This window comes from Melospiza georgiana, chromosome 9 (genome assembly GCF_028018845.1).
Source record: "Melospiza georgiana isolate bMelGeo1 chromosome 9, bMelGeo1.pri, whole genome shotgun sequence".
Taxonomy (NCBI): domain Eukaryota; kingdom Metazoa; phylum Chordata; class Aves; order Passeriformes; family Passerellidae; genus Melospiza; species Melospiza georgiana.
This window is the reverse complement of record NC_080438.1, coordinates 13,640,498-13,654,698: the sequence shown is the minus strand read 5'-3', so window position 1 is coordinate 13,654,698 and position 14,201 is coordinate 13,640,498. Positions and strand designations below refer to the sequence as shown.

The 14,201-nt window shown below is 37.2% G+C and overlaps 1 protein-coding gene across 2 annotated transcripts in view; it reads left to right on the top strand.

Moving 5' to 3' along the window:
• The window catches only part of SNX7 (sorting nexin 7), a 56,259-nt gene extending 42,862 nt beyond the window's left edge, over positions 1–13,397 (top strand). For both annotated transcript variants that reach the window (XM_058029903.1, XM_058029902.1), the window contains exons 8-9: positions 5,098–5,250; positions 12,998–13,397. In XM_058029903.1, coding sequence (XP_057885886.1) covers positions 5,098–5,250; positions 12,998–13,078 — 234 coding nt within the window. In that variant the 3' untranslated portion in view covers positions 13,079–13,397. The remainder of the gene's footprint in view (positions 1–5,097; positions 5,251–12,997) is intronic.
• Positions 13,398–14,201: the final 804 nt, after the last annotated feature.

Sequence of the window (14,201 nt, the reverse complement as noted above, 5' to 3'; positions counted from 1 at the left end):
GAGGAGGAGATTAGAATCAGCAAAACTGTTCATTAAACTTATTTAAAGTAAAATGTTCTGTTCTTACAGGTTTCTGGTTTTTCTAGTTGGGCCCAGGGATATTTTTTTTCTTCCAATATGAAACTTTCATTCATTCCAGTGTAGTCAGACTCCAACTGGGCAGGCATCCCCAAAACCACCAGCAAGGCTCAGCAGCCAAATAAAAACAACCTCTGGGATGAGAATTGGCATTTTAAAAATTTTTGATAGTTAAACTCTCCAGTCTAAATAATGTCCTTTTAGCACAGTATTAACACCAAGTGTTATACAGTGTAAATAATATGTAAGAATTACTAATACCGTTTCAGTACATCAAAGGAGAAAATCTTAAACATTCCAGATACTTTTTACTGGGCTTGTTCTAATTAGTTTCCATGTAAAGATGAGCTGCTTAGATACTTTTTGGCACTTTAAATGCATATTTTCATTTGATTTTTTTGGCACTGAGATGAATAAATAAGAATATATTGCTGAACTCTGATATCTGCAATGGCTGTGGTATATTATACAACAATTTGCCTCTGTGTAATGCAGTGGGACATTAAGTAAATATCTCTGGTTTGGGTTTTTTTTTTTTTTTCCTGAAGCAGAAATTTTGTGTTCTGTAATTTGCTTTTGTTTTTCTACTTTTTTTGCTATTTCTCCTGTCCTTTTTTCTTAGTTTAAAGCCTGAAGCTCTTATAAAATGCTCAGAGGATGGTGAGCTGGAGAAGCCCCCTAGGCTGGGAGTTGGATAGCCATGGCAGGTGCACTCAGAGATGAATACAGCTTGTTTAGCAGCCAGACTCGTTGTTGTTTACTGCAGAAAAGACACCATAGCCTGGCAGGATGTGCTCTCTTTTCAGGATGCATTTCCTGTTATAATCTGATGGACCTCTCAGACAGTGTGCATGCACTCCCTTTTCCTGAACTGTTACAAATAAAAAAGGGATATCTTTATTTTAGCATAGTACTGATCATACCATGTTGATTTGATATTGACAATGGTTTACTCCATCATGAGATGGTTGTACTTGCTTCCAGGAGGATTTTGAAATCAGTCTGCCCAAACTTATTTTTTTTTCACTGTGTGTATGTTTCCATATCTGCATTTACAGTTTGGTAAAGGCTTTGGACACTCTGATTCCCCAGGTGTTCAGATCTTTGCTTCATCTTTCCAACCCCTCTATTTCTTACTAATTTCAGAAAATCCTGTTTTTGAGAGTCTGGTTCTTCTTGCAGTCTCAGAAGAGCAGTAAAACAGATGTCTGTTAGTCTAATCTGATAATAAAATCCTGTGTTCTCTAATTGAGTGGCAGCTGTATCCTGAAGACTTTTTCTTAATTAGAAGCTGAAGCCTTTTTCTAGTAAGAATAGTTTGGCAACAGAGAATGGTGTACTGCTATTTTTAACTATTCAAGTGACTTAACTATTTTCTTGGTCATTTTTTTAATATGTTTTCATTTTTATTATGTGTTGAAATATTTTCTACCACTTCTAATCGGACTTATTTCTTATAAAGGTGGTCATAACACAAGTATGTTGTGGAACAGGTCTCAGACACCAAGTTTGGGTATATTTGTACATATCTCTTCCTATGCAGACCTCCTGTAGCTTCTAATGATCTCATAGATGTCAGATTGAACTTGTCAGTGCAATCTAGTAGCCAGAAATTTTGCTGACAATGAGTGGCATGAACCCTAATCTCATTTGAAGTACATTTCCACTACAGATAAGAAGTCTCAGACTGTCATTAGAGCAGATAAAAGGCTGTGAGATATTTAGCATTGGTCGTGGCAAACATTAAATGATTTAACAAATACAAGGTTGTACAGCAGAAGAATGTAAAACATCCCTAAGGTCATTGCAGATGAAATAGGCTGAAATTGCAAATTAAACCTTATGGGACATTAGTCTAATCAGCTGGGAAAAAAATGTTTTCTTTAGCTGTGTTAGAAACCAGCTGCTGCTGGTGCTGCTACAAAAGCCAGAACCTTGGTTTCTACTCCCAAATTTGGTCCAAAAAGGAGGCTGTTATTCAGGGTATGGGTGGTTTGAAGATTGTGATTTTGGATGCAGGTTCTGACAGAGAGAGTGTGCCCAACTTCGGTACCCTCCTGCTTAACCAGACATTTCTTACCTCCAGAGCTGTGGCTGAACAGATAGTGGAATGTGCTGCTCCATGATTCCCTCACTCCATCCTGAAGGTTACACAGCAATGCTGGTGTATCCCTCTATGGTTTGGGCATTTTTAATGGTTTTAGTCTTGCCACTAGGGCTGATAATAATTCTGAAAAAAAGGCTGGTATTAATGTGCTCTGACAAAGCAAGATAAGCATTAAATGCCAACTTAAGGATTCTAGTGTTCAGGCTTGAAACTGAGTAGTAAAGAGATGAAATGCTGAATCTATTACATTCTGAATATATTTTGTGTTTTAACTCCAGGCTAAAAAGGGGTTAGTATCACCAAGCTGTAGGATTAATTCACATAGCAGCTAGAAATTTGTGCTATTTTGCTTAGTGAGATGGTGTAATATACTGTCACCATGTAATCTGTCCATTGGGCCATGTCTCCTTAGCTACAGTCACACAGTCCATGTCTGCAGCACTCTGCTGTAGCAATGCCTGGCTCCCACCTTCCTGAGCTCTGGTCCCCCGGCTGATTAGTGCTGTGGTGGGAGATTTCATTTCTCACACTGGCTGCCTCAGTGAGATCCTTGTAAGAAAATGGATTCAGAATCCTGTTTAATTTGCAGGATAAATTGTAACAATTTACACCTTGTAAATGAGGAACACTCCAGGTGTGGTTCGGTTTGGACTTAACAAAAACTAGATGTTTTAGTTAACTCCAAACCATTCTTCTTCAATTTCTGCTGTCATGGCAGCTAAAGAGAGTAGCATTGCTGGGTTTTTTCAGATTTGAAGAAGTAGACCTTGAACGTGTCTACTTGACATGGTGACATGTGGCATAATACTGCCTTTAGACCATAAGTCCAACCCCTGCTTAATACAACATGTGATTTCTTTGGGGCTTTGGAGTGGGATGTTTAAACTGCATATCCAGGCAGAGTTGTGTAACAGTCTGCCTGTCCATATCATGTTCTGACTGCAGTATGGAAGAAGTTTGTAGTTCCTAGAAAAGGTTAGACAAAAACAAACTGTAAAATAACTTAAAGTTGTAAAGTGGTAAAGACCAAGGTAAGGGGAAGCTGCAGCCAGGACTTCTAAGTCAGAGAAGTTCTTTATGTGTGTAGAGTAGTGTATTCCTACATAGGAACTTTTTTTTTGCAAAAGCAGAGAATGGATTCAACTGCCTTTCCTGCTCTAAATCATCTTTAAAATGTCATCATTTTCAGTATTCTGTGCACATTCATTTTTTGGTATTTGAAGGAAAGGCAGTTAGCATGGAACACGGTCAAAATACCAAATCCAGTTGTCTGTAATTCCTTTAAAGGTAATCCCCCCACATTTAAGCTTTGGATTAGCCTTTTCATTTTGAATGCAGTGTTAATAGTCTGTAGCTTGATTAGTGGTTTGGCCAGATAACTAAACTTGGGCTTTTCAGTAAAGTAGAAATTTTTTTTTTTTTCATTTTCTTCCTCATTAATAACCAGTATGTCATTAACCTAGAAGTGTGGCAAAGAAAATCAGTGTGGAAATCAAATCTAACTAAAAATGTTTGTTATTGACTGTGGATAACATTGATTCAGGTGAAATTTTCAGTTTTACTACCTAAGGAGTTCTTGGCTTCTTTAAGAGCAGAATGGGATCCAGGTTCTGTGACCCTTTCAGGCAGTGTTTGATGATTCAGTTTGTGTCTGATGGCAGCATCACTGCTGTTGCGCTCGATCACTGTTCTCCCCTGCATGGTCCAAGCTGAGGCTCTGCACCCAGGCTTTCCATGTCTTGCTCTGAGTTCTGAGGTTTCTGTGTTCTACCAGGAGCATAAGCATTCTTTTAAAATCCTGGAAGTTAGTCCTGGAATCCTGAACTTCCTATCAATGAAAACACTAGCTCTGCAGAAAGTAAAAGTAGCTATCCAACTTCACACGGGTGTGGTATGAGGAGGAAACAATTTGCTTTATGGCAGAATATAAGGATGAAGAAGAAATGTATGAACCTGAGTTGCAATGGAAGCAATCCAAGGAATTGAGTTTTCCTGCTTGATGTTCCTTATTTTGGTGGTGTTTGTGCCTGCCTTCCCTCCTGCTGCAGACAGTGGCTCTGCAGTCCCAGCAGGGGATTTTGCACTGTAGCCACAGGAGATGTGACAGGAGATGTTCTGTGACCTGGTGCCAGCCAGAACAGACGCAGCTGATGAGTAAATGACAATAGGTAACCAAATTACTGAGAAGACCAGAAAAACTCATTAAAGACAGGGCTGCTGTCCACTTACTCCCATTAGCTGGCAAGTCAGCTTGTGCATCTACAGTAATGAGAAGCAAGTAATGTCTGAAGAGTAGCCCTCAAAGTTTTGGGTCCTGAATTGCTGTGAAAGAGTTTCTTCTCTGTAGATGTCCTTTCATTTAATTTCTTTCTCTGCTTCTGTATTCATTTTCCCTCATATGGTCACACACCGTTCCACAAGAAAAGATGGTAATGTGACAGGCAAGAAATCAGAAAGCTTGTGATTTTGATTTCTGCTGTCTTCTCCCCATTCTGTTTTCTCCTGTTATCAAAGATTCTGACAGGATTTTCTCAGTTTTCCTCGCCAAATCTAATTTGTACAATTGATTCTGCTTCAGTAAAGCCCTCTATATATTTCTGTTTTAATGCATTAATGTCAAGTGCTAGTAAAGAGGTGCCAGAGTCTGTAATTCTCTCAGTAATAAAATATATATCTCCAGTAATACTTTCATTCTGATCTATATTTTCTCTTATTAATATTTCAAAAATTGTAGTGAGTTATTAATTAAGAATTAATTTTAAATTTATCCCTGGGAAAAGACTTTTTTTGCTAAGTTAAATACTAGCCTTGGTTCTGCAGTTCTCTTCATCTCCACTACAGTCAATTGGTTTAAATAATTTTGGAAATGGTGATTTTCCTAATATTTTTTAATGTTTAAAATTAATATTTAGTTCTCAGAAGAGATTGGGAAACTTGAAGACAAAGTTGAACGTGCCAATAATGCTCTGAAAGCGGATTGGGACAGATGGAAGCAGAACATGCAGTGGGATATGAGATCAACATTCACAAATGTGGCTGAGAATAATCTCCGTTACTATGAAGAGGTAAAACTCTTTCTCACAAAAATGTTATTTTTTTATTATTTCAGTGAAGAAGTCCATGGTAAAGAGGAATTTTTCCATTTTAGTTCAAATATTTGATAACTTTGGAATCAGTTTCTGTGGGAATAGTGGGGCAGTTATGCTTAATTTGACAGATTTCAAGCAGAATATATTTTATTGTGCCCAAGTCGTTGATCCTGAGTTCATCATCGACAGAGGGCACTCTTGTTTTACTAACCACAACAACTTGGAACATGATTTTTGGTTCAGTGTCAGCTGCTATATTTCAGTTTGGAAACATTTTGCTGCATTTCAGAAGAAGCCCTCTGAAAGGCTCAGACCTGTATGAGGAAAACATTTAAGTGTGATTCCATCAGATTTTTATTTTCAGCTCAAACGCCTCAGGTAATATTCTTGGTAAGAATTTCCAAGAATATATGCTAGGAAGGAGAATTTGAAAACATATAACAAAATACATTAAGCATTCTGTGAAGTTTCCTCATGGGGAACACCATGTTGATTGAAATGCGCATTTTGAAAATATCCCACATGTCTTGAAGGTTTTAAAATAATTTCTCCTTACTTTTGGGGGAAAAAATGGAATGCACTGAGCTATATATTAATCATAAATTAGTCATTTTCACAGATATATTTTGGTATGTGTAACTTCAGTCCTGTAGTCTGAGCCTTTTATGGATTGCACATTAGCCAATGGCAGTGCTCTGATTTTACAAATCATTTTGTTAAAACATAATTGAAAAGACAGAGCTCTTGATTATCAAGTCTAATTAATTAACATGCAGTCTGTGAGATGCATGGACATTGACAATCTGTTGTTACATATTAAGATCAAAATATTTTCAGAAATCGGGCAGCAAGCTTTTGGCATCCTCTTACATTGTCTTCGTTTATTGATGGTCTCTGACTTCTATAGCAGCAATATGTATGTTAAAACAATGCTGAATATATTAGAATATTTTCTTTGTGAATGATTAACTAAAATATAAAAATAATTATTTGGCTCTTTTTCCTGTCTAGAAATGTTGTTTTGCTGAATTAGAAGTTTAATCCAGAGCACTAAAGCACATATTGCACATTAAATTACTGTTCTTAAGCCACAAACTGTAGAAAATTATTCAGCTCTCTCTGTAACTGCCAGAGGTTCTTAAATAGCCTCTGAAATACCAGACAAGTTGGTTTATACTGAGGCACAATCTTTTATTGGTGCTTTTCTTGAATAATGAAATCTTCATTGAGTGGTTTTGCTGTTACATCTTTGTAGATCTACATTTTAGAAAAAGCACCTTATCTTACTACAGCAGTTGCAATAATAAGTAACAATTGTGCTAACTCTATCACTCCTTGTTTGCAAAGTAAGAGCTTACCAATCTCTTTCTTGTTTTATCAGAAAATCACCATCACAATCATGATATTCAAAAGAACTTGATGAAGTTAATATTTTGATTGGGAGTTTTCACCTAAAATTTGTTTATTTGAGACCCATGGTTAACAGTGGTGGTTAATTATTAGAGAAGTGATTACTGATTACTGTCAGAGGCCTGTGTATTTAAACTACAAGAGTGTATACTTCAGAAAGCAGCAGGAAAAGCAGTTCTGGCATCTGCTCCTGCTGTTTGAGACTGAAACTTCAGGACAGGAATCTCAGAAACCTGAGAAGGGGAATATTGTTTTTATGCTTTCAGTAGGAAAGAGAATCCAGCCTTAAATGTAATAGTTAGAGTCTGACTCATTAAACTCATGTGCACAAACACAGTGTCTGTTACAGTGTTTTTCACTTGTTCAGTTATTACTTGCTTCATTAGCATTCTTTCACATGTCTGAAGTTACTCATTCAGACTTTTGATGCACCATTTGATGCTTACTAAGCCTTTTCTTGCTGTAACATCCCACATGTTATTTCCTGCCTTTTCTCTTCCCCAAAGCATGATCTGTGCATTTTCCCAGGCACCATGGATGCTATGAATGTGATTCAGTCACCCAGTTCTTCTGTCCAGCTCCTATAAGAAATCATCTCCTGCTTTCTAACTTAGTCACTACCTGCTTCTCATCCTTTCCACAACTTCCCCCTACCCTCAGTTAAACTGTCTGTGCCTCTCCACGAGCAGTGTCCCATTCTCTTCTCTACAGCAGCATTTCACTGTGCTTCTCATTACTTCCCTTGCTGAGTGCATTTACCAGGCACACAACTAAAGAAGGAGACATTTCTGTTCACAGTGATTCTCTGCAGCCCTTAGATTTTGGGAACCACAAAGTACTGAGAGACAGGCATCTTGTACTTTCTGATGGCTGAATGCAGCCCTTCAAAACTATAAACCCAAGCCAGTGTGGTCAAACACAACACAGCAGCGTGTCAAAGAATTTCCAAAATATTATTTCATCTTTGTCACAATGGGCAAAGAATATGACCTTACATTTGTTTGGGTTTTGGCTTAATTGTAGTTGCCTCCTAAGGATTCTGCTGTCAACTTGTCAAGGATCACTTAGCTAGCACAAAAGAGTATCTCTTCCTTAAGCTGAATTAATGTTCACATTAATTAAATGTTACTCCAAAGTGTTACCTGTAATTATGTTTCTCCAGATTTACAATTTAGAAGTTATTCCTGTAGTCTTCCAGTTCACTGGCTATCTGCATTTATTAAACTTGAATAGGAAGTGTTCCTTTGTTTCTACAGTTTTGTGTCTCTCAATACTGTGGTAACAAAGACATGAATAAAATCCCAGTGTTGCAGATTTACAGGGTGCTCCTGTGCAGGACTGTGAAAATGAAAGCTTTCAATTGATAATGTGCAAGGTTTGTTATAATATATTTAAAATCATTTAGGAGACAAGAATTACCATGACTGACCAATCATTTGGTATTCCTGTAGCTGGTCTCAGTGCTTCATACAGTTCTGTACTTTCTTTGCTCTGGAAAAGAGTTGAAAACATCCTTAAGTCTCTCTGTATTCCACAAAGTCTTAAATCCAAAATAATATTGTACTTACAATGACAGTAAATGCGTTGCTAGAATAAGGAGGATTTTCTGAAACAAAATGAAAAGGTTTTAGGTTTTAAAAGTTCATCAATTTACTTCTATTTCTGAAATAAATGGCATTGATTCAGCATGTGTTAACACCACACCATTTATTTTGTTCCTTTTCATGAGGTCTTAGGCATGACACCATGGTCTGACAGCTTAGTCCAGAAGAGGTATCTGCCAAGCAGCTGGAATCACAAACTGTCCACAGGGTGGAGCTTTCATCTGAGAAACTGAGTGTCACCATGAATATTTTGTTAAATTTAGAAATAGATATTCTAAAGATGGAGCATCACTAAATCCAAAGCAGGATGCAGAGTTAGTGGTGGTGCTGGCAGTGTTACTTAGCTGGCAGGTTTGAAGTGTTGCTGCTGCAGACTAGCAGAACCAAACCAGGCCCTGTTGAACTCTGGCTTCAAAAAATAGAAGCAATTCAACATGTGCTAAATTTTTCTTTTTTTTTCTCATGTGTTTAGTATAGCTAGTACATATGCAGCCAATGAATTTTGACAACCTATTTTTTTTAGGAAAACCACCAGAATAAGTGGCTAGGTTACAGTCCAACCCAAAGACTCGTTATAGATTGCAAATCCAGCAAATATACCAGAGTTTGGGTTTCCACTGCTTGTTGGGTACTCCAGGAAATGCAGACAGATTGGTGGTTTTTCCTAAAATGGGATGATAGTTTTGGCATTGAAAGAATTTGTTTTCTCTTGAGCATGGATGAACCTTTGTTTTAAGGCATATAATTTGATTTTAGTTATTGCATGGGTAATTAATCCCCGCATCTTAATCAGATAATTAGTTACCTTTGATATAGTCAGATTCTTGTTAGTATTGGCACATCTTACTATTTTTCAAAAAAATAAATAATTTCCTGATTTTCTTAAGTGTTTCAAGCACAATTTGTTGTACAGGCATAAATGGATCCAAAAGATTCATTAGGGCAGAGCAATACTTGTTCCCCATTACAGCAACTTCCCTCTAACTCCAAAGCCCTTATGAACCTCTCAGTCTTGTAAAAGCTACAGAAAAATAGATGAGATTTTTTATTTGCCCTATAGGCCTATGTAGTGATGCATTTAAGCAGTCATTTGGTCGTGTAGCAGAAAGTTGGCTGCTCCTGTGTGTTGATCACATCCTACCTTAGCCATGCCTGGGAGTTCAGCTACCAAACTTCATGAGATTTTCAAAGCTCCCCTATCTGAGCCTCTTTGTCCCTGTTGCTTCAAAGGCAGATCCATCTTCGAATCCTCATTCACTTCAGCCTTTAAATTTTTTTTTTTAAATAATTTCAGGAAGATTTTTTTGGAGTGAGAATTACTATTTCTGTGTGGTCTAGTTTTTGTTCCCCTGCACACAGAAATAATGAAAATACCTTCAGACACAAACAAGACTTCATTTTCAGATTCTACTCCAAAAAACTCCATCATAATTGCTGGTTTTAAGGTATCAGCCATGGATAACTGGGAACTGGAACAGAAACACACATGGCATGTGACACACTGCTTCTGCTAGCATCCTTACTACATATTCAAATTTTATATCTCCTTTTTCATTATATATGCAATTGTACTATATGAAAAACTTTTTGCTGCTTTTTCTAAGAATGATGTTGCAGAATAGATATGTGTCCTCCAGTAGTAATCAGAATATTTCAGGTAAAGTAGCCTTATTTAAGTTCTTCCTATTTCATTTTGTGTATTTAGGCTTTTTTTTATGTTTTCCATTGGGCTTTTACGAGTAATTGGATTATGAATTTCAATCCTGTGCAAACACATTTAATTTCCTCTGTTTGGATTTTCTGGAGTTTTTTTCATTTCTGTCTCCTTTGTGAAAACTGGCTGATCCTCTATTTTGATCTCCATTTTCAACCTCCCAGGAGAATGGAGTAAAATCATTTGGTAATAATGTTGAAGTATACATCACTAACAAAATGTTGTTTATGAAGTTCATGCTTCACAATGTGAAAAGCTTGGCCCTAAGGCACAGGGATCTAGTTTTGTTTTGGTGTGGTTAATTATAAAATTTGTCAGCTGTAGGAGCACTGTGATGTCTGACAGTGAAATGAGCCACCATTGCTCTTACATTTTTAAAAATGTGTGTTAGTTCCATAAAGAGGGATAAATTATAAGCTGAATAACTTGTGTGAAAAAAATGCTTTGCATCTTTGTCTGGACAGACTTGAGTAGATCATATCTATCTGGTCAAGCAATGTATTATTATTGCATTTTAACATGTGCAGCTTGGCTCAGTGTTGCAAAGATAACACAAAGCCATTTTTACATTGCAGCCAATGACAATACATGTATTTTAATTCACATTACTGAAATTATGGAATAACAAAACTTGGACTTACGTGGTAATTCAGTTAAACTGTGGTTCAGAAAAAAAATCTGTCATTTCCAATGAAAGACTCTTCAAGAAAAAGTAATGTTTTCTTGTACCACACCTAGAAAAAGCTTTGAAAAACAGCCGTGCCTTGCAGCTTTCTAGGATGGTGATCCAGGCTGGGCTCTAACAAACAGAAATTGAGGAGTTTGAGAGCCACAGTGAAGACACATTGCTAGTAGCTGCCTCACTGACATTTCAAAACCAAGAGGCCACATTCCAGCTCAAGCCTCTCAGATAGACTCAGATGCCACAGTGAAGTAGGGGAGAATCTAATGATCAAACTTTAAGGCTTTATACAAAAGGTCAAAAAGACCTTCTAATTTAGAAGTCAGTTTTCAACACTTGTATTTCACTGTTCAGGCTGGCAGTATCGTCACTGTTTCCCCCTGGTGTACCATTTCTAAATAACATTTCTCCAAAAAGTCAATGAAGAAAGTAGATCTCCACATGAATCTTATCCTGTTAGTCCTCTCTTTTCACAGTAATTCAGACCTTAGATACACTCTGAACAGTAGCATAATGTTGTTGTGTGCATGAGCAGCAGAAGTTACTTGGGGCTTTTGTCAGCAAGATCTGAAGAGAAAGACTGGGGCAGTAAATTCATGGTATCCATGAATTTAAATGTGAATAGCAGGAATGATCTCGTGCCTGATAACAGCCAAAAACCCGTGCAATAGTAAGCTCATGCTTATTCTTTGTGATCTTTTAGTTCAGTTGGCTTGGGGTTTTAACTGCTCTCCTTTTCCTGAAGACCCACTTGTTCTACTTTCTTATGTCTTTAGAGACAAAGCTACTGCTTTTTTTTTTTTTTTCTTATTACTTTTGTCACCTTTAATTTTCTGGGTATCCCTGGTTCTGTATCCTTGAATCATCATGGATTCCCCCAGCTCCAGTCATCCTGTTTGTATTCTTTGTTTTTCTCTTCAAGCTTATATTTAACATTATCAGATCCTCCCACTCATCTGCTTACACACAGACATGCAGTTATACCAGGACCTGGCTCTTCAGTGCAGAATGATTAAATCTCCATATTTCATGGCAGAGTTTGGAAGTCATTCACAAGAAATGTCTAATGGAGTTAGGTGGCTGCAAGTTCAAGCAGGGTCATTTTCATGTCTCCTAAGCAATGACAGATGGATACAAGGTGCTTCCATGAGCTGGGCTTAGCAGGTTGCTGTGGCTTGAATAGTTGTTGACAAAAGATTTCAGTTAGGAAATAACACTGTTTTCAGGGTACTGATTTAATTCAAAGTTCAGGTAAATGGAGTGTGCTGTCCAGGTTTTAGTATATATTTCCTGGGAAATTTCAATAGACTTATTTATGGTGCATAATAAAGATTCTTCATGGAAAACAAACTGTGTAGAGGAAGTAGTAAATCAGCTGCATTGTCAAGAACAATAGGTATGAATGTATAAGTCAAATTTTTTTAAGAACATTTCCATTTCAAGGCTTTTTTTCAATAGCATCAGAACAAGGAAATTACTGCAGCAATTTGCCTGTCCTGTTCTACTGACAGACTTGAAATAGTAGAAACCTGGTGCTTTGGGTAACAAGCATCAACTCACTGCAGGTTACCTTGTGACAGCCTTGCCATGGCTCTCAACAATAATTTCTGATTTAGAATGGCATGCCAAGCTGCCAAGACTCATTTAAGCTAAATTGAACCAAAGTAATTGGGGGGTTTTGTTGGTTTTCTGGTTTTTTCATTTTACTGCCTGCAGGATGCTTCAGATAAAAAAAATAGTTTTTACAATTGTAAATACATTTTTCCATAAGCCGAGAAATACCACTTAAGGATAACAATTTCCCTACTCCCAGCCTCTGTCTTTCTGGTTCTATTTCTTTCCCATTACTCTGGGGGAAAATGAATTCTCTCCTTATTTAGAAAAAAAAAATGGTTTAATTTAACTTGGAAGGAAAATTGGGTATACATTAGGAATCCACAGAGATTACAAGAGAACAGTGCCTGACAATGTGCTTTCTATTTGGAAGAGATCTTTGCCTGTAACTAAAGGAAGAGATTAAAGAAGAGCATAATTAATGATAGCATCTTCCATGCTACAACATACAATTACAGTGCTCACAGTGTGTGCCTGTCATTATGTAAAATTGACCTTTACAGCTCACTCAGCATGTTAGCTAACGTTTTGCATTTTGAGCTGCCTAGGAAACCGTATTTTGCTCTTACCATGATCCTGCAAAAGCAGCTTGTGACAATGTGTGTGTATTCTGCTATTTTTTTCATTCTCTTTCTCCTTGGCTAACAGTTCACAGAAATCTCTCTGCTGCACTCACATGTATGTCTTTGGTTTTTTCAGTGCCTTGCTACGTGGGAGTCCTTCCTAGCATCTCAAACAGTGGATCTTCACGTGGATGAAGATTCTGAAGACAAGCCTTGAGAAATATTTCTGCTTGATCTCTGCCTTTTCCATGCAGTTTCTCCCAACCAAAGTGCTTTATATGAGATCAGATATATTATTAAATTTAACTGTTAAAATCAGTGAAATGCAAGAAACCAGCTTATTGTACACTCAGGTATTCTAGTCCTGAAATACATTTTGAAACATGCTATATATTGCTTTATATTGCTTAGCTCTGATTTTACATATTTTTATGCATTTGCATACAATTTTTTTCATAAATATTGTGTAATTTTGATATAAAGTATTTTAAATATGTAAAAATAGCTCCATTTTAATAAAAAGTTGACTAAGGAAAGTTTGTCATCAGTCTGTATCCTTGTCTTTTTAGAAGTATTTTGGTATTTTAGCATGCTTCTTTAGATTCTCTTTCTTGAGTAATTTCTTGTACTTACAGAATTATGCTATGTAGTCCTCAAGGACTAGTACTTTAGTATTATTTTAATAGATCTTTCTAGTTGCCCAATGGCAACATAGGACATAAAGATGCCAAACATGTCCTGTGAGATTAATGCTGCTTTAAAGTGTTGATAATTTAGTTTTCAGTTTGCATTATTTACATGTTTGTTAGACATCTTCAATTTGACATTTTTAAAGGATAAAGAAAAAAGTGACAGTTCATGAAACACTGTATGTACAGTGATACCATTAGTCATAGCACTGATCCTGCCAACACAAGAACTTCCATTTGGAGTTTGCAGGGTGAAACCTGCTCCCATGGCTCACATTCCTGTAATCATCAACTTCTTTCCTCTTTAGACAGTCAGTGTGGAAGAGGAGGGGTTAAGAAAATAAGAGGTTTGCATTAAAATGATCAGCTGATTCACTCATGCAATATGCATTAAAGTCTTCCAGTCACTGAATTATTCCACCCAGAAGGTCCTCCAGTCTGCAGCTGTAGTTTCTGCAGTTCTCCCTGGTGGTTAAGGTCTGAGCAAGCCACAGGCTTTATATGGAAAGAACGAGGTCCAGGGATCAGAGACAGCCTAACCAGGGCTCTGGCCTTGCAGAAGAGCAGGGCTTCAGCCATCACCTGCACCTTTTGTGGTGGCATTTTGTGAGCTTGCTCTGGTCAGTCTCCTAATGGCTGCAAGGGACAATT